Consider the following 25,794-nt stretch of genomic DNA (forward strand, 5'->3'; position numbering starts at 1 on the left):
GAAACCAAATGTACATAGTAAAACCTGCAATATTTAAACAAAGTAAACAATGAAATGAGTAAATAAACAAGTAAATAAATAACACTGCTATATTACTCCCTGCAATACTATTGTGTATTGTAATCTCACAGGCTGACGATAGACACTAAAATTATAGTGTGTAAAAGAATATGAACTGTTTTTTGTTGTATTTCCAAATGAAATAACAATATTTACATTTATGCATTTGGAAGATGCTTTTATCCAAAGTGACTTGCATTGCATTCAAGCATTCATTGCATGCGTTTGATCAGTTCATGCATTCCTAGGGAAATGAACCCATGATATTTGGTTATATTTGTATGTGTGTTTTGCAGAGTCCCACCGGTCCCGGCGTGTGTCCCGTCCCTCCTGCGAGAGCCAGGTTCTGGAGAGACCGTCAGTTTGACTCGGAGGGTTTTTTGTTTGCTTTTACACGAGTGATTGACAGAGGCATCCACCACGTCATAGATAGTGTGCATCAGACTGGACATGTCCTAACACACACACACACACACACAACACAACACACCACACATCATGAATGCATTCTCATTCTCATGCATTTTATTGAATGTCAGGTGCTGAACGTGTATTAGCAAGTTTGTTTACGGCAGGCTGGTTCATAATCATTGATCTGGACATATTAACAGGTTTCAGCATTAATACTGCATGAACACGCATGCAACACACTGGTGCACATGCTTCACTTAATGCTGCTAAATTGAAATATATTTTACCTCCTTCGTGACTTTTCCGCTGTTGTCAAAATCGTAGAGGGTAAAGACCCACTCCTGCCTGTTGTCATCAACCAGCGACACGTTACACTCCAGATCCTGAGAGATCAGAACACACACACACATGCAGTTACACACATGACCAGCAGGAGGCTGTCAACAACTGCATATTAGGAAATAAATAATTCCCTCAAAACTGAAAACGGTCATAGTTTACTCATGTCATTTGATTTGGGACAATGCAGAATAACATTACTGCACAGGATTGGCAGCTAAAAACCTGATAAATATAAATCAAATATAAATATAAGATTACAATAGGTTAAAATACAAACTAAATGAAAATTAGACATGTTGAAGTTGAAGCACTAAAATTAGTAACAGTAATTCAAAAATAAAAAACTGAAATAAAGAAAAATTAAACCTAAATGGTACTAAAAAAATTAAGAACAAATGAAATACTAAAATAAATTACTAAAAATTAAACTAAAAAAGTTTTACTGTGTGTAAAACGGAAGCTTCATCTTTTCTTTTTGCACAGAATAAAGTCGTTCAGATATGGAACAACATGAGGGGGAGTAAATTATGACAGAATGCTTATTTATGGTTATGAATAAGATTTTGATGAGGGAAACATGTAATCTATAGGTATTAAGTTTCAGGTCAGCTCTTAAAATGTAACTGGGGCGGTTCACAGAGGATGTACAGTATATAAGGGAGTTTTTCACCACGATTCTCAGTTACAGTTTTTGGCAGCCGCTGTAATTCATGGGTATCTGGTAAGAAGGATGATGATTGGACGAGCACACGTCTGGAGATGCTGCGAGCGTCTGAGCAAGCGAACTCTTACAACATCAGAATGGATGGTGAGGTAAAGCAAGAAGACTTTCCTCCGAGCTTTCAGGCCTTTGGCAATGCGCTCGGATATCACTGATGCGTCTCATTCGTTCTGCACTATTGGAGTGTGTGGCAAGCAGGACGAGGCCGAGAGCCGGTGACTGATAATGAGCGTCACCTGTGCGTCTCCTATCTCTCACGGAGAAGCTTCGGAAGCATAAAAGGAGGAGCGACGACAGTGAAGGAAGAGAGAGGACCAGGCCTGGACTATTTATGTTATGTTTTGTTTATTTGTGCGCAGCAGTCGTCCGTGAGGGGCTGCCGTTTTTACTTTCATTTTGAGATTAAAGGTGTTGAACGTTCGCCGGTTCCCGCCTCCTTCTTTCCCGAACAACATAATTCATTACAGAGCGTTTTTTACAGTGAAAACAGAAATACAGTTCTGTGTTATTGTCATTTAAAGGGGTCCTATTATGCTTTTGACAGTTTCAGCTTTCTTTAGTGTGTAATGTTGCTGTTTGAGTATGAAAGTCCCTCCAGCGGGAGTTATTCTCTATATCAGTGTCACTGTTTCTGAACTCCCTGAAACGCCTCCATTGTAGTCTTGAGTTTTCTTCCGGGAACGAACACGTCACAATATTCCTCATTTAAATAATTCCCACCCAAGGCATATGCTAAATAAAGGGGCGGGGCCTGGTTGAGTTAGTTAGTAGTGTGTTAAACTGCTGGTTATGGTAAGGGGCGGGACATTTCCCAAACACGCTCGAAGCGCTTGACCAATCACAACACACTGATCCAGCCGACCAATCAGAGCACACTGTGCTTTTCAGAAGGAGGGGCTTCATAGAGACAGGAACTAAACAGCGTTACTGACAGACTGTGAAGAGAGGAGCTGCAACAATGACAAATATATGAAAAATAATGTGTTTTTTTAACATTCAAGCATGAAAACCTATTCTAGTAGAGCTCAAAAACCAAATCAAGACTTTGAAAAAGGAGATGGGTTAAAGAAAAGATGATAGACTATTTAGTGTGTGTGTGTGTGTGTGTGTGTGTGTGTGTGTGTGTGTGTGTGTGTGTGTGTGTGTGTGTGTGTGTGTGTGTGTGTGTGTGTGTGTGTGTGTGTGTGTGAGATGAAATTAGCAACAGCAACACTACTAACCTAACTATTTTGTAGGGTAACAATTTCTGTTTTTTTGTCTTTGTTTCACAGAACAAATATCTAAACATTATAAAATCAATACATAAGATAAGAAGTCTTGTTATCTGAGAAAAGTATCAAATAATTAAAATGGTTAAAAAAAAAACAACGACAAATATCTGCCAATGGGTTCAGAAAAACAACTTGATTCAAAAGGAAAACAAGTTGACTATTCTAACCACATTGGCAGATATTTGTTCCTGTTTTAAGAATAAACTTAATTTTGATCACTTTCTCAGCAAACAAGACTTCATATCATTGTCGTTATCTTTATCTTAGAATCTGGTAAAAAGAAAAATGCAACCCTATTTTTAGAGATATTTTTAGTAGACAGTAAATGTCTGAACGTTTGAACGATTCGGTTTATTCAGATGATGAATCAGTTCAATAAATCAATTAAAAAATATCACTTAATAGTCTTCCCACAAATTTATGTAATTTTGTAGAGAAATAAATATTTAGATATTAATGATAAATTAAAATATGTAAAATACATTTAATTATCACTGTTTTCACTTACATTTTAAATATATTTGTTTATTTGTGTATTTTGTGCATATTTGAGTGTTCCAGTAATATAAATTATAAAACTTTATAGTTATATAATCACAAAGGTGCCCTCCATAAATGATGTCCCAGCATTCAGCTTCTGTTGCTTGCAGTGTTGTTTTTGGCAGCCCTTTTAGTTTTAGTTTTAGTCTTAGTCTTTTTGACGAAAATGCTTTTTAGTTTTAGTCACATTTTAGTCACTTATAAACTTGATAGTTTTAGTCAAGTTTTAGTCGACGAAAACGCAAAAAGGTTTTAGTCAAGTTTTAGTCCACGAAAACACAAAAAGGTTTTAGTCAATTTTAGTAAAAAAAAAAAAGAAAAGAAAAGTAGTCTTTAACTAATTAATTTAGGTTAAAAAGTATTGGAAATGGGCTTAGGTTTGACAGGTTGCAGCAAGTGCTGCAATTCATAAAACAACAGTTAACCTGAAAACCTTTGCATAATAAACTAGACTTTCTGAATAATTCGATTGGTTGGGTGCTGCTTACATGCGCTTCGTGAGGCACACACGCACACTAACACACACACGAAAGGTCTCTCGCTCCCTTTCTCTGCTGTGCGCGCGCTAGACATGCGCGCGCGCTCTTGCTCGTTCGATCTAGATTCCGGGACATTTTAACTAATTTGCGGGCAATTCTGAAATGATCGTACATTATGGGATTTTTTTCATTATTGATCGTACATCGTACAGAGGTCAAAATGATCGTATTTATAGGCAGAAATGACATGCATTGTGAACGTCAGATTTATAATCATTTTCGTTCCATCTCGTCTCGTCAACGAAAACTAGAAAACGTTTCGTCATGTTTTAGTCACCTTGGAGCCATTTTTAGCTAGTCATCGTAACGTTATCGTCCTAAAAAAAAGGTGCGTCAACGAAATAATTGCGTTATCGTCATCGTTGACGAAAACAACATTGGTTGCTTGGCGTGAACTTACATTCAGACTGATGCGCTTCTTCCCTTTGCAGCTTTCCTTCAGGTCTCGCTCTCCATCTTCAGACGGCAGAAACTGAAGAAAACTCTCACATCCTTCGGCCTTTTCTGGAGGCAAAACCACTAAACACACACACACACACACATATACAGTGAGTGCACAGAGTTCCAGTACAAATATCTAAACATTGTTATATCAAGATGCATTTACTTGAGAAGCAGAATGTCTTCAAGGTTCATGTCTTCTACTGTCATTAATGACTCACCCTCATGTCTTTACAAACCCGTAAGACAGAACACAAAGATTTCTGTCCCTCCATTGACAGCTACGCAACTACCACTTTGACGCTTCAAAAAGTTCATAAAGGGATTGTAAAACTAATCCATATGAACTGAGCGGTTTAGTCCGAATTTTCTGAGGAGACTCGATCAGTTTCTGAACTTTTTGAAGCGTCGAAGTGGTAGTTGCGTAGACTGTCAATGGAGGAACAGAAAGCTCTCAGATTTCATCAAAAAGATCTTCATTTGTGTTCTGAAGATGAACAAAAGTCTTACAGGTTTGGAATGACAGGAGGGCGAGTAATTAATGACAGAATTTTTGTGTTTTGCGGGAACTGTCCCTTTAACAAATTACCTGATAAATCAAAATGAAGTGAGTTTATGCTAAAATAAATAAATACGAGAAGAAGTATCTGTCAATGGGTTCAGAAAAGTCCACTTGTTTTCTTTTCAATTAAGCAGATTTTTCTGACCCCACTTGCAGATATTTGTTCTTGTTGTAGCATCAACATGAAATTAAAACTGACAATTCTCATTTTTTATGAAATATTGCAGTATTTATTATAAATTATTTATTTGTGCACATCACTCTTTTTTTTTTAAATTCATGTGCCTTGTAATAATCTTGAATCAAAATAACTTCCTCTCTCTCTTGCAGCTCTTCTCTTCTCTGCTCTGATGATGTGTTTTAATGGCTTGGGGGCGGGGCAACCTGTCACTCACATGAGATCCACCAATAGCAAACCACAACCATCCAATCAATTCTCCATTGACATAATCAAGTCTCACACAAATTTGTTCTTGTTCAAGAAGCCGTTTCACTCAGATATATACATCACAAAGATGATCGCAACTTGTTTCATAACCACTTTAAGCAATAAACTCACTTCGTTTTGATAAGTCTCTCAGAAAACAAGACACCTTATCTTGACGTTTTACATCTCCAGTCTCATTATAAGAATCTTTAGATATGTGTACTGGAAAAGAAGACACAAATATTAAAGGGGTGGTTGATTATGATTTCAATTTTCTAACTTTAGTTAGTGTGTAATGTTGCTGTTTGAGCATAAACAACATCTGCAAAGTTACAACGCTCAAAGTTCAAAGTAAAGGGAGATATTTGCTTTTAAAGAAAAGGATTTCAACAAACGGCTGGTAGGGACTACACGACATTCCTCCGGGGTTAGTGACATCACCAACCCTAGAATTTACATAAACCCCGCCCCCCGAACACAATTTACAGATTGTCATAACAGAATATGCTAATCAATGACTAGAAGATAACTACACATAAGCTACATAAATTCATCAACTAACCATTCAGAAATGTCCTGTTGCTTCTACATGTTGTCACTTCTACTTGAGTCTCTCCATCATTGTCTGACGGTTTGAACATAAAAGGCTAAAAGTTGTTGAAATGTTCAGTGTGTGTGTGTGTGTGTGTGTGTGTGAGGTAAAAGGACAAAAGCTGTTGAAGCTCCGCCCCCTGTGCAGCTCATTTGCATTTAAAGGAAGAGACACAAAACAACTCGTTTTTGCTCACCCTCAAAAAGTGACAACTTTAACATGCTATATAAAAATATCTGTGGGGTATTTTGAGCTAAAACTTCACACACACACTCTGGGGACATCAAAGACTTATTTTACATCTTGTGAAAAGGGCATTATACCACCCCTTTAAAATACTGAGTTAGAAGAGCACAGCTGTGTGTGAATACTCACCCTGTAGAGGGCAGCGGTGTCCGTCCTTCAGCTCACAGTTCTGCAGCTCCTGGAGGAGAAACACAGAGATCAAGAGAGGTGTTAGTTCAATATCCAGCCCAGAAACCACAGAAAGAAAGAAAAACGCCTCCATCTGAAGCATTTCCTCCTCAGGGACGGAAAAACCGTGATAGTGTCACATACGATTAAGGCCCAATCCCAATTCTACCCCTTTCCCCTTCGTCTACCCCTAACCCTTCGCCTTCCCCTTCCCCTTGACCCTTGAAACAGAGTGGCAAGGCGTAGGGGTGAAAATATTCCCCTAAGAAATGGGACACCACTACTACACCGTTACACGTCATTATACGTCGTCGCCTACGTCACAGGAGATGCGCCGATGTTTTTCACAAACTTCCAAGATGCACAGGACTTGTTTTCTGTGGTGTTGTATTAACACGTTGGAGGTACAGACCTATGTTTGTCCTATTTTGACCTATTTATTTATTTACTGTGTGAAACTGTGTGAAATACCACATTGTGTGGCGTTCATGTGCGTTCAGCTCATAAATACGATCTTTACGAGATGACTTGAACGTACCAATAGCTTGTGTGCTTTGTTCGGGGGAGAAGAGATTTTTTTACAAACGTTTCTTTGAAGGAACTGACCGTAAATATGAACACAAGATTGAATGTAACATAAAGCAAATCATTATTTGTCGTTAAAATACTTATTAAAGTCAACAATTCTTACATTTATGGTCTAATTTTTTGCTTGGGCAGCCATTTTGCGTCTGTAGCCGGTGTATGCAGTGACACTTCTCATACCCCTTCGTTTGAAGTGTGGTCCCGAAAAATCTTCGTTTGAAGGGCTATCTGGCCCTTCCCCCTAGCCCTTCCCCTCCAACCAAAAGAGAATCGAGACAGCCCTACCCCTCCACGTGCACGAGCAAAACAGAGGGGAAGGGGTAAGTGAAGGGGTAAGGGGTAGAATTGGGATTGGCCCTAAATCTCACTGCAAAATACCATCCACCGTGGACCCAAAAGCAACAGAGAGAAACAGTTGAGTTCCTGAAGCAAAAAGATAATCCTATTAATTTTCTCCATAGAGAATTTCATACTATTGGTTATGCCAGTTTGGCTGTGCAGTGTTGTAATAGCGCTGACCATATTTACATTTGTTCATTTGGCAGCCAGACGCTTTTATCTAAAGTGACTTACAATGCATTCAAGGCACACACTTCATGCAAACGTATGACAGAAATACTTGCATATTTGCCCAATTATGTTTCATCTACCACGTTTCCTTTTCTCTGATGATTTGAGAGATTATCATTAACAGAAAAATGTGGGGGTTTTGTTGCTAAAGTATCACATGGAACTAGTTAAATCCAGGAATATGCCTGAGACGGAGACAGAAGCAGATGAGACTGAGGTCTGTCATAAACACCATCAGAAACAGACTAAATCTGCAACCACGACGTCTGGACCACAAAAATGCACCGCGGTACATGGTGTACAAATCCCAACCTGCTCACGTAAGGTAAGCAGTCAACAACTACCTCAACCACAACCATGTTCATGAAGTCTTATGCTAATATTGGGAAATATTATTACTATTTAAAATAACTGTTTTCTACAAGAATATACTTTAAAATGTAATTTATTCCTGTGATCAAAGCTGAATCTTCAGCATTATTACTTGAGTCGTCAGTGTCACATGATCCTTCAGAAATCATTCTAATGTGTTGATTTTCTGCTCAAAAAACATTGATTATTAAATGTTGAAAACTGTTTTTGCTGCTTCATATTTTTTAAGGTTTATTTGATGATCAGAAAGTTCAAAAATGTTCAAAATGTCTTTAACTTTTGATCAATTTATTGCATCCTTGAATTAATTTCTTCTTACTGACACCAAACTTTTGAAAAATAGAGTATAGATGCATACACACATAAAAAAAAAAGAAGCAAACTTGTGAATATCAATGATTTGAACATGATTTTTATGCTGCAACACATTCTGACAAAGTCCTCCAACGACCAATGAGAACCACTGAGAGGCGGGTCCAAATGTGTTTTCAGGAATCCAATAAGCTGTATTGATTTCAAACAGATCCGCCTCCCAGTTTAAACACAGAACGCAACGCTGAGATGACTTCCAGCCGCAGAACGGCCATGTTTTCTTTAAAGTCACGTGTCTTGAGAGGCATGAAAGCTCAGTGAACTCATTACCACCCAGAGCAACAGATGCATCCCAGAGCTGCAAGCAGGACCTGACCGCCCTCTGCATTTTAAAGGCTGACACATGGTATTTTACCCATAATGCCATCACCCACCGAGGCCCTTTTTAAGCAGCAATGTGTGGGCCATATGGTTAATTAAGAGAGAGCTGGTTCCAATCCACAGTTGAAGAAAAAAAAAACAGGGCCTGGTTTCTTTATCGTCTCGCGCTGCCTTCCATCTCTGACTCCTTGAGCTCAAACTCCTCAGTTCAATCACAACAAAGACTGTAAGTGTGTAGAAAGGGCATCTGGAGGCACATGCATGTGTTCTGCCATTATTTGTGGAATAAGCGCGTGACAACTCTACAATCTGTCTAGGCGTATCAGATCTCAGCATCACGGCTCTTGAGAGAGGAGTGTTTGTTGCTGTTTGGTGTTCATGCAGAGTGGCTTTCTTGTGTTTCTTGTGATAAAGTCACTAAAAAAATAAAAGCGCTCGTAAAGAACAGATTTCACCCGTCAGCCTCACTACTAACCAGGATTAACTAGGTTGAACTATCGCTAAAGCTACGGATGTCAAAACATTTTGGTAACTCTTTAAAGTAAGTTCTCATTTGTTAACATTAGATAATGCATTGGTTATGAACTAACAATGAGCTAGTTTTTTTTTTTTTTTTTTTGGATTTGTTCTAATGTTACTATGTTAGTAAATAAAATGACAAATTAGAGTAAAACGTGTTTTGGAATATATATATGAAAATGTATTGTTGTGCATTTTTCATAACAATAAATATAAAATTTTATAACCTTGTTCAAATCAAGTACGAGCAATAGTGACTTAATCAACACCACTAACTACATTATTCTCCAGGCTAGTAAGTGTAAAGAAACAATGAAAGCATCTGATTGTTCACACGTGAGCTCATGAAACTCTGACATTAAAAACTAACGAAAACCTGATCCCTTTGTGTGACTCCCAGCTTCCCTCAAAGAGACAGAAGGTAAAAAATTCATTATTAAAATATGAATTATTGAGTGCAACATAGTGGATTCTATAAAGAAACAAAAGCTCTTAATTCCAGAAGATTCTCAGTCTGGACTCAAAAACAGACGACAGAGGAATCAGCGGTGAGGAAAAAATAAATAAAATAAACATTTACATTTTCAAGAAATTTTGCTTTTCTTTCTACAGATCTCCATCCATCCATCCATCCATCCATCCATCCATACATCCATCCATCCATAAAGACTAAACTTTCAAAGTTCAAGTCTTTCAACAAGGCTGTCAAATCAACATTCAAGTTCTAGAACAAATTGGCTTTTCTATTTTTCTAGTTCTAATTTTCAGTTTTCTTAGAATTTCAGTTCATTTTAACTCTTTCATCATTGCTTTCCCATTCAAATTCTGGAACTGATTGGAATTGAAAAAGTATTGTCAATAATTAAAATCTCAATGGCCTACAAGCCATATTGACATAAATAAACACAGTTTTCACAACACACACCAGTTTTCAACATTAATAAGAAAAGGTTATTGAGCATCAAATCATATTAGAGTGACCTCTGAAGGATCATGTGACACTGAAGACTGGAGTAATGATGCTGAAAATACAGCTTTGCGTCACAGAAATAAATTACATTTAAAAATATATTCGCATAGAAAACAGTTATTTTAAATTGTAATAACATTTAACTTCATTTACTTTATTTTTGATTAAATAAATGCAGCCTTGGTGAGCCGAAGAGACTTCTTTCAAATATACAAAAAAATCCAACCAAGCCCAAACTTTTGAACAGTAGTGTATACGTGTGTTGCCAGTTTATGACAGACAGTAGCTGACGTACATCTGGCTGTGTAGTGAGAGCTGGTCCGTAACGTCCCTGATGCCGTTCACGTCCAGACCAGACTCAGATCCAGCGGTCAACTCTGTGCCAAACCATCCACAGCATCTCACTAATGTTGTAATCTCTGCTTTGGTCTTGGCTTCTAGCAAAGAAAAAATACTCCGGAGACTCTCACTTCTAGACCCCGTTTACTTAAACGATTCAACGCCAAAAACAAGCTGCAAAAATGTTTATTTATGCTTGTGCATGCATAACAAGAAGTTACTTTTCTACATAATCATGGAACTGACAACATGTCATGCAATATTCAAAGTGAGCTGGCAAAGGTTTGTCCGTTCGGTTTCATTGCTAAGCTTTGTTTCGGGTCGTGTGCTGATGAACAACACGGTACCAGCGGGCCACAGATGGCCAAAGGGTTTCCACCCCAGTGCGGAGACTTTTCACCCCGAGGTCAGATGTGAGGCGCAGTGTTGGCAGGACATGAAGCGCTTCAGAGACTTCAGAAACAACAGCTGTGGAGCGAGTGTGTTCGCTCATCTGCGTCAGAGGCCCAGCCAGACATTTGAAGTTCCCCAGGCCTGTAAATCACAGAACATCTCGGCCTGCTGGAACAACGACGTTCATTAGCGCGCTTATCGGCTTCCTCTGTGAGTGTAACACACTGACATTTATCTGCTAGGGAAAATCAGACTAAACCCATCGCAGAATGAGCTACAGGCCTAATATTTCTAGAGTTTAGATTGAGGAATTCACTACGAATGTGGCTGCATCCCTATTCGCCTACTTATACCATGCCCTAAAAGTATGTATTCTTTTTGTGAAGAAAAAGTGCATACTTTTGAGTGTGCAGCAGAAGAGTATGCTTTGGGACATATACTTTGTCATTAAAGGGATACTTCAGGATTTAGCATTAAGCTTTGTATCAGTAGAAAACCTGTAGTATTTTCGAATTACCGTGCTTCCCTGCCTCATATCCCCCTGAGACGAGAGATTTATGTATTTTTTGTTTGGAAAAAAATCCTCCGATGACGCAAAAATCGTCATTTTGCGTCATCGGAGGCTTTTTTGGCCAGAGGCTAGAGACTACAGCCAGTAGGAGGCGCTAGATCCGCATGTTTTCAACCCGCCCATAGAAGGTGGGATCCCACTCACAGAATGTACAAATAGTGTCAGCCATCTTTTATTTGGACGCTAAGCTAACAGGCTCTTGTTCTGTGGAGAAAGCCGAGTAGTAGCGGTTACCATCCTCTTTTTCCCGGAGATGTCCGGCCGTCGAGATCGTCCAAAATGTCCAGGATTCGGCTTTTGCTTTCTGCAGTCGCCATTCATTGTTTACATGCACACCTTTAGTTTCAATCTAACTGAATTCATCCCGATTGGTGAATCTGAATGTAGTGTTTACATGAACGCTAAACAAGTGATCGGTTGATGTGCATTTTAACATTGCTAAGAAAATTCCCGCTCCGCCGTGAAAGATACGAGACGAGACCGGTGCGTCTCACAGGTGTCGCTCATCAGTAATCACGCCACCGACCTCGCGTTGTTCTCCCGCGGCCGTCAGTCTCGTCCTGCTCGCCGCACTAAACATGATGAACGGCGACTGTAGAACGCAAAAGCCGAATCCTGGACATTTTGGGCGGTCTCAAAATCCCGGACAGACTCACGTAGACTCACTAGTAGCCTAGCCTTGTTGTTTAACTGCGCTCTGTTAACGGTAGGCGTGGCTTGGGAGTGGCCTCCTAGGGCAGCGAAGCAAGTGCATTCTGGGAGTTGTTGTCTTTCATCCCCATAAGCCAAAAATATATTTTCTGGCTTTTCTCAGTCTAGAAGGCTTCAAATTTAAAAAATAATTTCACATTTCTACTACATAAATGACCCATTTTAAATACACATTCATCTTTCCAGAGGTGAAGTATCCCTTTAACAGTCCACTCTGTCACTGGTTACATGCATTCTGTCACCATTTAAACTGCCCTGTCAATCATCTTGTCACATTCTACACATTTAATTTCTTTTCATTTCCTATGATATTGGAGGGAGATGTAGTGTACCTTGTTGATCGGCCAGTCTTTCGTGTGGATAACTCTCCACGTGTGTAACTTCGCACTATGATGCATTTAAAAGTTAATAACCAAAAGTATCTTTATAAAAGTTCTCAATGTTGAAGATTAAATATAATGCATGTGAATAACATTGAATACATATTTTTCATCAGGTTAGATACTGATTATTCGGTCTTGCACATCCGCCATGTTTAGTTTTTTAATACTTAACTTGTTTGTAGTCCTAATCGATTCCTCATCCAACATGCAATGGATTGTGGGCATTACATGTGGGTGCTTTGAAATGATATGAAAATGAAAATCTAGTATCCAGAGTGATTTATGTTCAGTTGATTTTCATTTTCACGTAATTTTCACAATACATTGAGCAACTAACAACATAGCTAACACTAACCGACTTCAAGTTATACTGTACGCAGCCTCTGAATCCCGAAACATCCAGAGAGCCTCTCTGAAACCTGTACCAGATGTCGGGGCGTCTTTATGAGCCCCTCCTCAGACTGGAGCACAAATGTGCCACACACTTGAACCTCAGCAGCACCTCTCAAACAGCTTTTACAGGCCGCTCTTAAAAGAGCGCTGCAGAACACTTTCTCAGACCTTCAGTGTGGTTTGTGTATAATATTTAAAGGTTAGTATGAACACAAGACACAGAGTTCAGTGAGATGGTGCGGTTAAAATGTAGTAAATCCAGCTTAGTTATTCTAGAACGTCAAACAACTACACTGGTCTAGTTCTTCCAAGCTTTTTCTGAGCCTGATAATGTATATTTGCAGCCATGAAGAGGTGTGTATTAAATTAAGTGTGATCAAAAGAAACGTGCTAATGAGTGTAAATGATGAAAATCACAATGGCTTCTTCTCTATGTATGGAAACCCATTTTCGCTACATAAGAAAACAAGGTAACACTTTATTTTAACGTGTGCGTGTTACTGTGTTATTATACATTTAAGTACTGACTCATAATAATTAACTACATGTACTTACTATAGGCTTAGAGTTAGAATTAGGGTTAGTTTTAGGGTTAGTTTCATGTAATTAAGCACAATTTATGGTAATTACTAAGTATGTAACGTGTAACAGACACTAAAATAAAGTGGTATTAAAAACAAAAAACATTCTTAAATCATAATTAATCATCACATTAAAAGTTGAAGTGGTGAGATACAAAGTCTAGTTATTAAGTCGTAATATGACATAAAAAGTAATAATTTTGACATGTGACCCGATATGTGACGTGACATTGATATTTTGATATCAGTTAGGATTTCTTTATTTTATGGATATGGTCGTTCATAAAAATGAAATGCATTCACAGCACATTTTACTTCCATAATCTGACGCATTTACGAGTGAAATGGGATATTCTAAAATTATGAGTTAAGTCGTAATACGGAGATAAAACGTTTTAAAAAGTTATAATTATGACATAAAAATAAATCATTTTGACATGTGACCCTATATATGACGGGACTGACTTTTTATATCATACATTTTGATATCAGTTATGATTTTTTCTTTATTTTATGGAAATGGTCGTTCATAAAAATTAAATGCATTCACAGCACATTTTGCTTCCGTAATCTGACGCATTTACGAGTGAAATGGGATCTTCAACAAGATATATAATGTGGAATGAATGAGGAATGATTTGAGCACTGCCAGCAGTCTTTACATGACAGCCGTGAACCACAACTTTTACTTGTACAAACACATATTTAAGCACAACAGAGGATTTAAACAGGCAACAGTCCCTCTGCTAATCCTACACAACATCAGCAGGAACATCATCTTCCAATGAGCGAGTTTGCAGTTCAGAAATTGTTGCACCTTAATCACGAAATCCCACCGCATGGCGTCTGATTTCAGCCACAGATTAAAAGCCCGTTAAGAGCTTGACCCGTATCCACTCCGGATAGTGTCTGACATACGAGTGTTATCTCTCAGTCGCCACCTCACCAGACCGGTTTCTTTTGTACACGCTGCGCACGCTTCTCCCACCCATGAGCGCTGCAGCTGGCGGACCCACGAGGCCACAGACATTCTTGACGCTCGTGCAGGAACAGGCTTTAATCCAAGATGCGAAGTTCCTCACGGCCATGACATCGGCCAGGGGTCACCGGCGGGTCAACTGCGACCCGCTCCTTGTTTAACCTAAAAATACACCCGCGGGAAGTGGAGGCGTCTGAAGGACGTGGATGAACACATCAAATGGACCGGAGCCAACGGACCACTGGTGTTAACGCCAAACGGACGGGTTCAACACAATGAACCGCACCGCAGGAATATAAACAGAGATTACGAGGAAGGGACTGTATATAAATGTATATACATCTCATTGTTGCGCTGGCTTCCTGATACGCTAAAAGGTGAAGGTTCCTCCTGTCCATCACCTCTTCATGTAGATAAAGATACAAGTTAAACCGCAGTTTATTACAATAAAATACCACCTTTTAAATATATAACCATCAAATAATGCAATTTCTTTTTGCAAGCAGAGCTGCATTTAACTGGCACAGAAACAATGCATGTGACGACATTACATGCTATCAATCAATCAATCAAAATGTATTTATAAAGCACTTTAAAATCCAAAGTGGACGCAATAAAAGCCCTAAGTATAGAGCTCACATGACCTATAAAATACAAATAAAAACAATAACAAACCATACAATGAACCAATACCCTCAATATCACCAAACATGAATTGTCAATTTCAGTTATCAAAGGCCAAAGAATAGAGGTGGGTTTTAAGAAGAGACTTAAAAACAGACAATGAAAGATGCCTTTCTAATATGCAAAGGTAAATCGTTCCACAATTTAGGAGCTATCATTCATGCCATCATTTATACCAGGATACATCACAGGCTGTGTCCGAAAACTTAAAAGTAACCAAGGTAGGAACTAAAGCATCAAGGCAAAACCGAATCGAATGTTCGTCTCTTGAGATTCCTTCATCGGATTGATTTTTGAAGGCCGCATAGATACATCCTTCGTTTGATATCCCACAATCCTGTGCTTCTCATTCCCTGACAGCCGAGCTAAAAGTAAAGATGCCGTCTGAAAAATTGCTGGTCAGTTTGTGTGAATGTACGTTTTTGATCAAAGGTTTCCACTTCTGATGTCATTTCTAGCAATGAATGACTATTGAAGTAATTAAGGCTACGTCTACATTAATCCGGAGACATTTAAAAACGGCGTTTTCGTTTATAAACGCTCTCCGTCCACACTAGCGTTTCCGGATGTTTCAGTGTGGATGAGAAACTTTTGAAAAAACGTCTGAAAAACGCTAAATTCACCTTTACTGCGCATGCGTAACACCCCACAGAAGATCACTGAGATGATACAGATGGAAAAATAAATAATCAAATGATCGCGCAATTCTTCTAACAGGATCATTTTATATTTAGCAAAATATCTCACCAGGTCCAGGTCGCACTTAGTCACCGTATGTTTGGACTGCTCTCCTGTATTGCCGCAGGACAGCAATTGTGAGTACATTTTCTGTCATCTTTGCAGGACTGTGTTATGAAGAGTGTGCAAAGTAACATTTTAGCAACAGTGTAAAAGTGAATAGCACATAACAGGCACAATACCGGTAAACATGAATATCTATTGGTACAACATGGATCACATGACTAAACTTATGTCATCGTTTTAAATACCTCCGGCTTCACAGTCCACACTGCAACACGAAAACAGCGTTTTCAAATGTATCCGTTTTGGAGAGCGTATTCCAAAAGCTACGTTTTCGTTGACTTAGGCTATGTTTACACGGAAACGATCTGAGGAGAAAACGCAAAAGTGGCGTTGCGTTATCACTTTTTATTCTGCGTTTAGACGAGTGTTATGGGGGTGAAATCTGCGTGCATATGGTGACGCAAAAGTGTGTGAAATTGGATGTAGTGTGCACTCCAGACGGCTAGGTGGCGATGTGAAGCACTGAAAGTGAAAGAGACGCTGACACAGTTTTTCATGTTTAATACGGTAAAGCTTCTGCTTTAACCCTCTGTGCTCTTCGCATGTCGCTCAAAAATGACAGAATTTAAAAAAAAAATTTGTCAATGAAATTAATGCTATATTTTAGTTTGATAATGTTTTGTTATTTTCCTGTACTGGCGCATGGCTGTGACAAACGCGTACGCGAAGCCTTCACTGTCTAGCAGACTTTGCGTTTTTACAGTTTTTACCCTTTAGACGGGAACGCGATGGTGGAGCGTTTTTAAGATTTCCACTCTGGAGGGTGGTTTCACTTTTTTGCGTTTTTAAGCCCCAAAAACGCCATCGCCGTGTAAACGAAAGGCACATCCGATAAAATATTTTTACGTTTTCACCCCCGGGCGTTCTCATGTAAACAGGGCCTTAAAACACGGTCTCCAAAACGGAGAGAAAAATATATGTTTCGTTTCGTTAGTGTGGACATGGCCTAAACATTCGCTTAGTTTTCATCAACGCTCGCTCTATGCAGTAGATCAATAAACCGTTACGCTGCCTCAGAAGTCTCCGTTTCGTGAGGAGTCATATGTGCAAATGCTGCCTAGAGTTGCTGTGCCTAAGTTAGTGAACAGCAGAATTTGACAAAACATTGATACAAAAAAATTAATGGCTTACAGAGATACAAATTATCACTGATTCATTTGAATTTATGGCAAATCATTATTATGACATGCAAAGTCATGGCAAATGTCACGGTTGTAAATTTTTGTCATAATTTTCAAATACTTCATGCCTCATGGACATTCAGATGAATCAAATGAATCAAAAGAAAACAAGTCTTATCTTACACAATTCTGCCTGTCAAGTAAAAATCTGAAGAAAATTAGATATTTTTACTGGACATAAGACAACATTTTGGATTAAAATTGCACAGACAACTAAACCATTTGTGCTTGTCTACAGTGGAGGTTTCGTGCCAGACCATTTCAGCCCACAAACATCCTGCACTTTGGTGACCCTGAGGAGCCCAGCTGTGGGCGTCTCCACCAGGACTCTCCTGTGTGAAATTCTGCAGTGCTTTTCATCCATGGCAGGAGAAAAAACAAAGATCAAAGGTCCCCTCCTTTCCTGTTCTCCTGCTGCCCGTATTTGCAACACTTTTCGAGATATTTACTATAAAACACAAGACCGTGACAAGATTGAGACTAAAGAGCTGCCTTTCTGTCTACAGCCCACTTATACAACAATTAAATGCAGATAATTATATGTCATAATGGACAAAACTGGAACAGTCAACTTTGTGTGGAAAAAAGTCGACTACCAATTTCAATAGAATTTGACATAAGAACGCGGCTAAGCTAACGGCGTGACTGAAAAGCACAAAAATACTTTACATTTAACTTTTTATCCATACGGTTCAACAATTAAATTAGTAATATTTATATAAATAATGTGTGTTAATTTTTATTTTTTATTAATTTCACTGAGCAGGTCATAGATTGAACTTTACCAAAAATAAAAATAGTTAAAAAGTAAATATAAAATATGCAAACTACACACTTTAACCAATATATATTAATTATAAACATTATAAGAAACCAGTGAGTACAACTTGCACACACAAAAATGAGCTACAATATATATGAAGTGAAATTTGACAATAAATATATTTTTTACCTATATATATTTTTATTTATACATACAAGGGCAAACCTATAGACAAAATTCATTTTCGTATCAAGCTTTGTCTGAGCTTTAGAGATCAGTATATGTATATATATATATATATATATAGATGCAAAAGCCTCTAAGTGCCATCTGAAATTTTCTTCTAAAATTAGCATATTTATCAAGCTCTTATTTTTAAGTTCAGTAATTTCACTTTAATGACAATTAGGTAATTTTTATTGCCATTAATGTGAAATAACTGAACATAAACATACAAGCTTGATAAAAATTATCATTCTAGAAGATAATGTCAGATGGCACTTAGAGACTTTTGCATCTGAAGTCTTCATATATATATATATATATATTTTTTTTTAAGTAGATATGTATTGACTACTGCTACTACTACTATTATTTGTATAATTATACATAATATAATATACATTTTTCTATGAGCTTGTAGATTGAAATTCAAAAAATGCAAACAACATAAAACACACTAAACTTTAAAACATCAACAAGCCAGACACACTATAAGAAACCGATGGGTTCATGGGTATGAACAAAAACAATGAGCTCCAATGATACGAAGTGACGTTTGACAAGAAACAGGAAAACTGCGCACTTCCCAGCCATGTAAAGCGCTGGAATGAGAGTGGGGTGAAAAGTTCAGATGATGTGGTGATACCGTGATGTTTTAGGGCAGATATGATCAGCCAGACCCACATCAACATACAGAAGAGGTGGCGTACAAGAAGAGTCCTGGAGGAGGAGAAACCATACACATGCATCCTCAAAAACCCTCTGACATGTCAGTGGAAATTGTAAAAGTTCAGGTTTATTGCATCTCGAGTTTCCAAGCGCCTCCGAAATAAAATAAAAAAAGCCCATTTTCCTCTAACGGCTAAAAACCACCCAAACATCAAAGAGCAAGTGTACCGTGAACAAAAAAAAGACACGTTCCCTCCATCTGACGCCTTCGGACCGGGGCGAGTATTGAATATCAGTCTGAATCACTAATCGAGGGAGAGTTTCACGAGACCGGCTGTTTGTTTAAGAGGAATCTGCAGGTCAACGGAGCGTTAAACAGCAGACAGACTTAAACCGGCGTTTGAAGTCACGGTGCCTGTGGAGGAAGTGGGTGAGAGAAAAGGGTTTGCTTTCAGGAAGAAAATGAAACAGTGGCGTCTTTCAGGCCTTTTCAAACCCTCATCAAGTCCTCATCTCATGATGAGATCCCGGCGTGCCTTAGAAAAGAGCCCTGTGGCTGTTCTGAGAACCGCAACACACAGTAATCGGCTAAATAACCAACAGTGTCGGGAAAAACTAACTCTAGTCTCTAATTCAACTATAGTCAGAACACTCATTTCAGAAAGTAGTTAGCTATACTTCAAGCTACTAATATATGTAAATAAATAAAGGGGGATAAGTGTGTAGATATACATTTAAATATATGTATGCATGAATGTATGCATGTATGTATACATATATATATATATATATATATATATATATATATATATATATTTATTTATTAGGCCTGTCAAAAGATGAATCGCATCCAAAATAAAAGTTTGTGTTTGAATAATATGTGTGTGTACTGTGTATAGACATTTATATATATAAAAACACACACAATCATGTATATATTTAAGAAAAATTGGTTATATTTATATATAATATAAATTATATAAATGTATATACAGTTTATAAATGCAAATATTTCTTAAATATATACATGAATGTGTGTGTATTTATACATAATAATTATACACAGTACACACACATATATTATTCAAACACAAACTTTTATTTTAGATGTGATTAATCGCGATTAATCTTTTGACAGCCCTAATATATATATATATATATATATATATATATATTACATATATTTATTTAAATATATTATATACATTTGTAAATAATGTAAATATATATGATTTATACATACAGTATATATTTATTATTTACATACATTTAATTATAAATTTACATAATTTGACATATACACACATGTATTTTTATAACATATGTACATATATTTAATTATATATTTATATACGTAAACATATACATAAAATATAAATATTAAAATACTGATGTGATTTTATATATTTATGTGTGTGTGTTTACATTTTTCTAATATATAAATATATATAATTATATATTAGAAGAAAAAAAAAAGAAAAGAAAAAGAAAAAAAAAAATATATATTTTTATACAGTTTATATTGACATAAAAGCAATCAACTGAAATTCTTAATTAAGTTGACAGTATTAAACTGATCAGAGCAATTTACATTAAACCACCAAGAACATAAAATGCAGCACAGATGTGATTCAAAGGAATAAATCCTATTTTTAACTACATAGTTGTATTTAAATGAAGCCAAACGAGTAAATGAACTGATTCACATTTCCCAATGATCCCCATGAAATGTAGACAAGTTAGTGGTGTCGCTATTTACTTAATTACTCACTTCAAATTTCTTTTGGCGCCTAAATTTCAAAGACCAACCAGAGCGTTTCGCTTCAAACGTGGGACTGCTGCATCAAGCCCAATATGCCTCATGAAAGATAATGATTTAAACATTTGATTCTTGCAGTGGAGCCACATCTGGAAGTGGCTTTTGATGGAGAGAGCGCGTCCAAGTAACAAAGGCCCATTTGCAGCTATTCCCAATCTGAGAGGAACTCAGTCCCGCTCCGACTGCAGCTCGCTTTGAAGCTGCCAGTGTGTTTCGACAGCTAACCACTTTCAGATGTGGCCGTGCAGTTTTATGGCTTGAATAATAGCGATACCTACACATGTGCAAGCTAGAGGTCCAGAATGGGGAGTCTCAATGGTTTTCTGAACAAGAGAAAAATGTGCTTTCACTCACTTCAGCTTTTCTTATGTCACAGGAATATGAGGCAGTTCTCACAGTTTTTGAAGGTTTTTAAACTACACACAAATGGATCAACCTGGATGACGTTTTTGATCAGATTGGGTGGTAGACCTGAAATAATCGGATCAAAGCAAAACATTTAAAGGTTAGTTCACCCAAAAATGAAAATTAAGTCATTAAGTCATTAATTACTCACCCTCATGTCATTCCAAACCATATTTATCTTCAGAACACAAATTAAGATCATTTTGATGTAATTTGAGAGCTTTCAGTCCCTCCATTGACAACTACCACTTGAAAAAGTTAATAAAGAGATCGTAAAACTAATCCATATGAATTGAGCGGTTTAGTCTAAATCTTCTGAAGAGACTTGATCTATTTATATGATGAACAGGTTCAATTTAGGCTTTTATATACATTTAAACATTTATCAGAGTACATAAGCTCAATCGAACCTGCTTGACGTGCAAGAACAAACCTCTTGCAGAAGCTCAAACGTGCTGCGTAACACGAGAATTAACCTCATTGGCTCTTGCTGAAGCTCAAACGTTATGCGTAACACGAGAATGAACCTCATTGGCTCTTGCTGAAGCTCAAACGTTATGCGTAACACGAGAATGAACCTCATTGGCTCTTGCTGAAGCTCAAACGTGCTGCGTAACACGAGAATGAACCTCATTGGCTCTTGCTGAAGCTCAAACGTGATGCGTAACACGAGAATGAACCTCATTGGCTCTTGCTGAAGCTCAAACGTGATGCGTAACACGAGAATGAACCTCATTGGCTCTTGCTGAAGTTCAAAGGTGCTGCGTAACACGAGAATGAACCTCATTGGTTCTTGCTGAAGCTGAAGCGTGATGCGTAACACGAGAATGAACCTCATTGGTTCTTGCTGAAGCTGAAGCGTGATGCGTAACACGAGAATGAACCTCATTGGCTCTTGCTGAAGCTCAAACGTAAAGCGTCACACGAGAATGAACCTCATTGGCTCTTGCTGAAGCTCAAACGTGATGCGTAACACGAGAATGAACCTCATTGGTTCTCACAGAAGCTCAAACGTGATGCGTAACACGAGAATGAACCTCATTGGCTCTTGCTGAAGCTCAAACGTGATGCGTAACACGAGAATGAACCTCATTGGCTCTTGCTGAAGCTCAAACGTGATGCGTAACACGAGAATGAACCTCATTGGCTCTTGCTGAAGCTCAAACGTGCTGCGTAACACGAGAATGAACCTCATTGGTTCTTGCTGAAGCTCAAACGTGATGCGTAACACGAGAATGAACCTCATTGGCTCTTGCAGAAGCTCAAACGTGATGCGTAACACGAGAATGAACCTCATTGGTTCTCGCGCGTCAAGTGAACATGCTTGAGCTTCCGTTTACCACAACTAATGTGTGAGTTAATGAATGTTTATATGTTGTGAGTAAAAGCCTAAATTCGATCTGTTCTTCATATAAAGTGATAGTCTCATCTGAAAATTTTGGATTAAACCACTCAATTCATATAGATTAGTTTTACGATCACTTTATGAACATTTTGAAGCATCAAAGTGGTAAATGCGTAGACTGTCAATGGAGGGACAGAAATCTCTCAGATTTCATCAAAAACATCTTAATTCGTGTTCTGAAGATGAACATAAGTCTTACGGGTTTGGAAAGACATGAGGGTCAGTATGACAGAATTTTAATTTTTGGGGCAAACTGTCCCTTTAAGCGTGCAAATGATCGAATTCTCAATCAGATTCAAAAACACCTTGTGTGTACATTTAAGTCGTACATATATGCATATATTAATTTAGGTCTCCCGTCTTACAAACTGGCCGATAATAGTGATACCTAGAGGTCCAGAACGGGGAGTTGTCTCACGAGAAAAATGTGCTTCCAATCATTTCAGCTTTTATTATGTCACAGGAATATGAGCCAGTTCTCACAGTATTTAAACAGCTCAAACTTTTAACTTCACAAAAGTGTGCCGTTTTTACTACATTTCCGAATGCAACAACATGCAGCACTCCAGGCGTCTTCAAGCTCTCCTACTCTGCAAAAAGGCGCATTGTGTCAAAATGCACAACAGACCTCTCCGTTTCTTTCTCGTTCCATGTTTGTTTAGTGTGCAGACAGGAAACTGGGTTTAGGGTGTCTGTTCGTAGCCGTCGGTCTTGGGGGAATGTAGAAAAAGGATGAGGTTTCTGAGGTTTTCACAAAAGAGGCTCTAGGAATCTCTTTGAGACAATATTGCATAAGCCAACACTGATACAGCATGCTAACAGAGTTTGAAAACGACACGCGTTGGGTTAAAATGATCAGATTTATGTGCGTGGTTGTCTGTTTGCAGCACCTGAGCAAAGAAAAGGAGGCTTTTCCGTGATCAAACGGCTCAGAATAGCATGTCGCAGGAACCGTTTAAAAATCAGAGAGACTTATGAACAATATGTATTGCAAAACACAGCGGGAAAACTGATTCAAAAGCCACAAAGCACATTATTGTCCAATTTCATATGTACTTTGTTAGGAGTTTGGCGGTATGATATACTGCTTTATAATATTAGTTTATACTGTTTTGAACTCATGTGAAGCTATTTTTGCTTTATGTCAGACTCCTCATAAATCTATTATGAATAGTCTAATTCAACTTCCAAAAAAAGAGAAAACAATCAAAATGGGATTAAGGACCTTTCAAGTATTTTATACACTAAATATATATGCATAAGTAAGCAAACAACACAAAACTAGTTAATGCCTTTGTCATTTAGGCTTCTTAGTTTTCCTCTTAACAAACATTTCCATTTTACTTGTAAAGTTTTTCCAAACGCCTTGTCATGAAATTACTGATTAAAACACAAGTATTCAATTAAAACCTCTTTTAATAACAACCACGGTACCAAAATAAATAAATCAAATATTCCCTTGACTGTGCTAAGCCTTGCAAATTGTCCGTTTGGAGATGAGCTAAAGCCTTCTACAGGGGAACAGCGGTTTATATGGAAACATACCTTACACACTAAAACGCAATAACCTTTGAGTCTCCTGCTGTTTGACTTGGCTGAGAGCTGCACGAGATCAAACGCTGACTAGGATCCAGCAGTCTCGGCCAAAAGAAAGTCACCGCACAGGCGCTCTGGACTCCAGCTTCAGGTATTTTCTTTCCTTCTCCTGTAAGCGACGCAAAGTAAACGGCTGCCATAACATCCACCGCAAACGCTCCATTTCCATTCACTCATTCGGCGCAGACTGACCTCAACGCCGGCCCTTTAAACATCCCGCTGACACCAGCCGAACGTGTGCAAATTTATGGCGTCTCACATCATGCTTGTTTACACAGTGGCATTGGTGAACAGATCTATGCTGGGTTTTTTTTAAGAGATTTTCAAAACATGGCATTATAGAAATGTTTTCCGGGTTCATTAAACTCGATAGCAGTGTTTGTGGCATAATATCGATTACAATACAACAGAAAGTAACCAGGCCAGCGCTCTAGACAGTTCAAAAGCAGAAATATGAACTTGCATGAATTAAAGTCTGTTTATTATTTGAGCTGTCATTTTAAATCGTCCTTTTTGAGGTGCAGCTTCTTTTCTAGATTGATGAACTTCTGTGATGTATTCCTCAGTTAGTGTGCAAAAACATTCAATCGAATTCTGTTTATTAAATGCAACATAGTGACTGACATACAGCTTTTCTTTAAAGGGGACCTATTACGCCCTTTTTAAACGTCTTGATTTTGTTTTGGGGCTCTACTAGAATAGGTTTTCATGCTTGAATATTAAATAAACATTATTTTCAAGTATTTGTCATTGTTGCAGCTCCTCTCTTCCCAGTCTGTCACTAACGCTCTGTTTAGTTCGTGTCTCCATGAAGCCCCTCCTTCTGAAAAGCACAATGTGCTCTGATTGGTCGGCTGGGCCAGTGTGTTTTGATGGTCAACTGCTTTGAGTGTGTTTGGGAAATGTCCCGCCCCTTACCATAACTATACGTTTCTTTCAACACAATACTAAAGTAACTCAACCAGGCCCCGCCCATTTATTTAGCATATGCCTTGGGCGGGAATTATTTAAATGAGGAATATTGTGACGTGTTCGTTCCCGGAAGAAAACTCAAGACTACAATGGAGGCGTTTCAGGGAGTTCAGAAACAGTGACACTGATATAGAGAATAACTCCCGCTGGAGGGACTTTGTGCTTTGTAAATTTGCAGACCTTTTTCCATGGTCAAACTGCAACATTACACACCAAAGAAAAGCTGAAAACGTGTACAAAAATTTTGTGAAGTTATTTTGATGAAAGATTAGTCAAATATGCACTCTAAGACCAAGAATGTGCATTAAGTAAGTCAATTTTGACTTTATGTTGACTTTAAACAGCGTGAAAACTATAAATTGCCTTCATTATGAATAATTGCATGTCAAAAGTCTGGAATGAGGAAAAAGGGAAACATTGGTGGCATCTGGAGGAGATCAAACAGTCATCTGTGAGCGCTTTAAAGTCGCCCGCTTAACTCGCTCCACAATCTAACGATGGCACCTCAGTGTCTCTGAAGCCGTGAGCGCTCAACCCGCTCGGAAAGAGTGCTTGGACAAGGAACTGGAGGAACGTAAGCAAACACCTTCAAAGTGCCTTTCGCAGCATAAATATCCTCAAACAAATAAACATGCCATCCGCCTGCAGTGTTGTTCAGATGTCGTTTTCCATGAAACAGGGAGGGGGGGGCGTTGGGAGTGAAAGAAAAAGATCTCGCTCATATGCAGTGTAGATAGTCTGGCTATCACCACACCAAGCTCAATCTTTTAAGATTTAACATTAGTCTGGGGAGTCTGCTCTGTATTTCTACTGAACAAGAGGCGTGATCAACGGGCATAGTTCAAATGACTCTGTACGCAATTGACCATTCGCAAAGACCCGCCCCCCTTAGTTA

General features: G+C 38.2%; 1 protein-coding gene across 1 annotated transcript in view; it reads right to left on the reverse strand.

Moving 5' to 3' along the window:
- nkd2b (NKD inhibitor of WNT signaling pathway 2b) overlaps positions 1 to 25,794 on the reverse strand; it is a 40,176-nt gene that overhangs the window by 3,096 nt on the left and 11,286 nt on the right. Inside the window, exons 4-7 of the mRNA XM_079625655.1 lie at positions 6,282 to 6,330; positions 4,285 to 4,403; positions 759 to 854; positions 365 to 515 (exon numbers count right to left, since the gene is read on the reverse strand). Of these exons, the coding sequence (XP_079481781.1) occupies positions 365 to 515; positions 759 to 854; positions 4,285 to 4,403; positions 6,282 to 6,330 (415 nt within the window). The remainder of the gene's footprint in view (positions 1 to 364; positions 516 to 758; positions 855 to 4,284; positions 4,404 to 6,281; positions 6,331 to 25,794) is intronic.

Source organism: Phoxinus phoxinus (genome assembly GCF_949152265.1).
Source record: "Phoxinus phoxinus genome assembly, chromosome: 10".
NCBI lineage: Eukaryota > Metazoa > Chordata > Actinopteri > Cypriniformes > Leuciscidae > Phoxinus > Phoxinus phoxinus.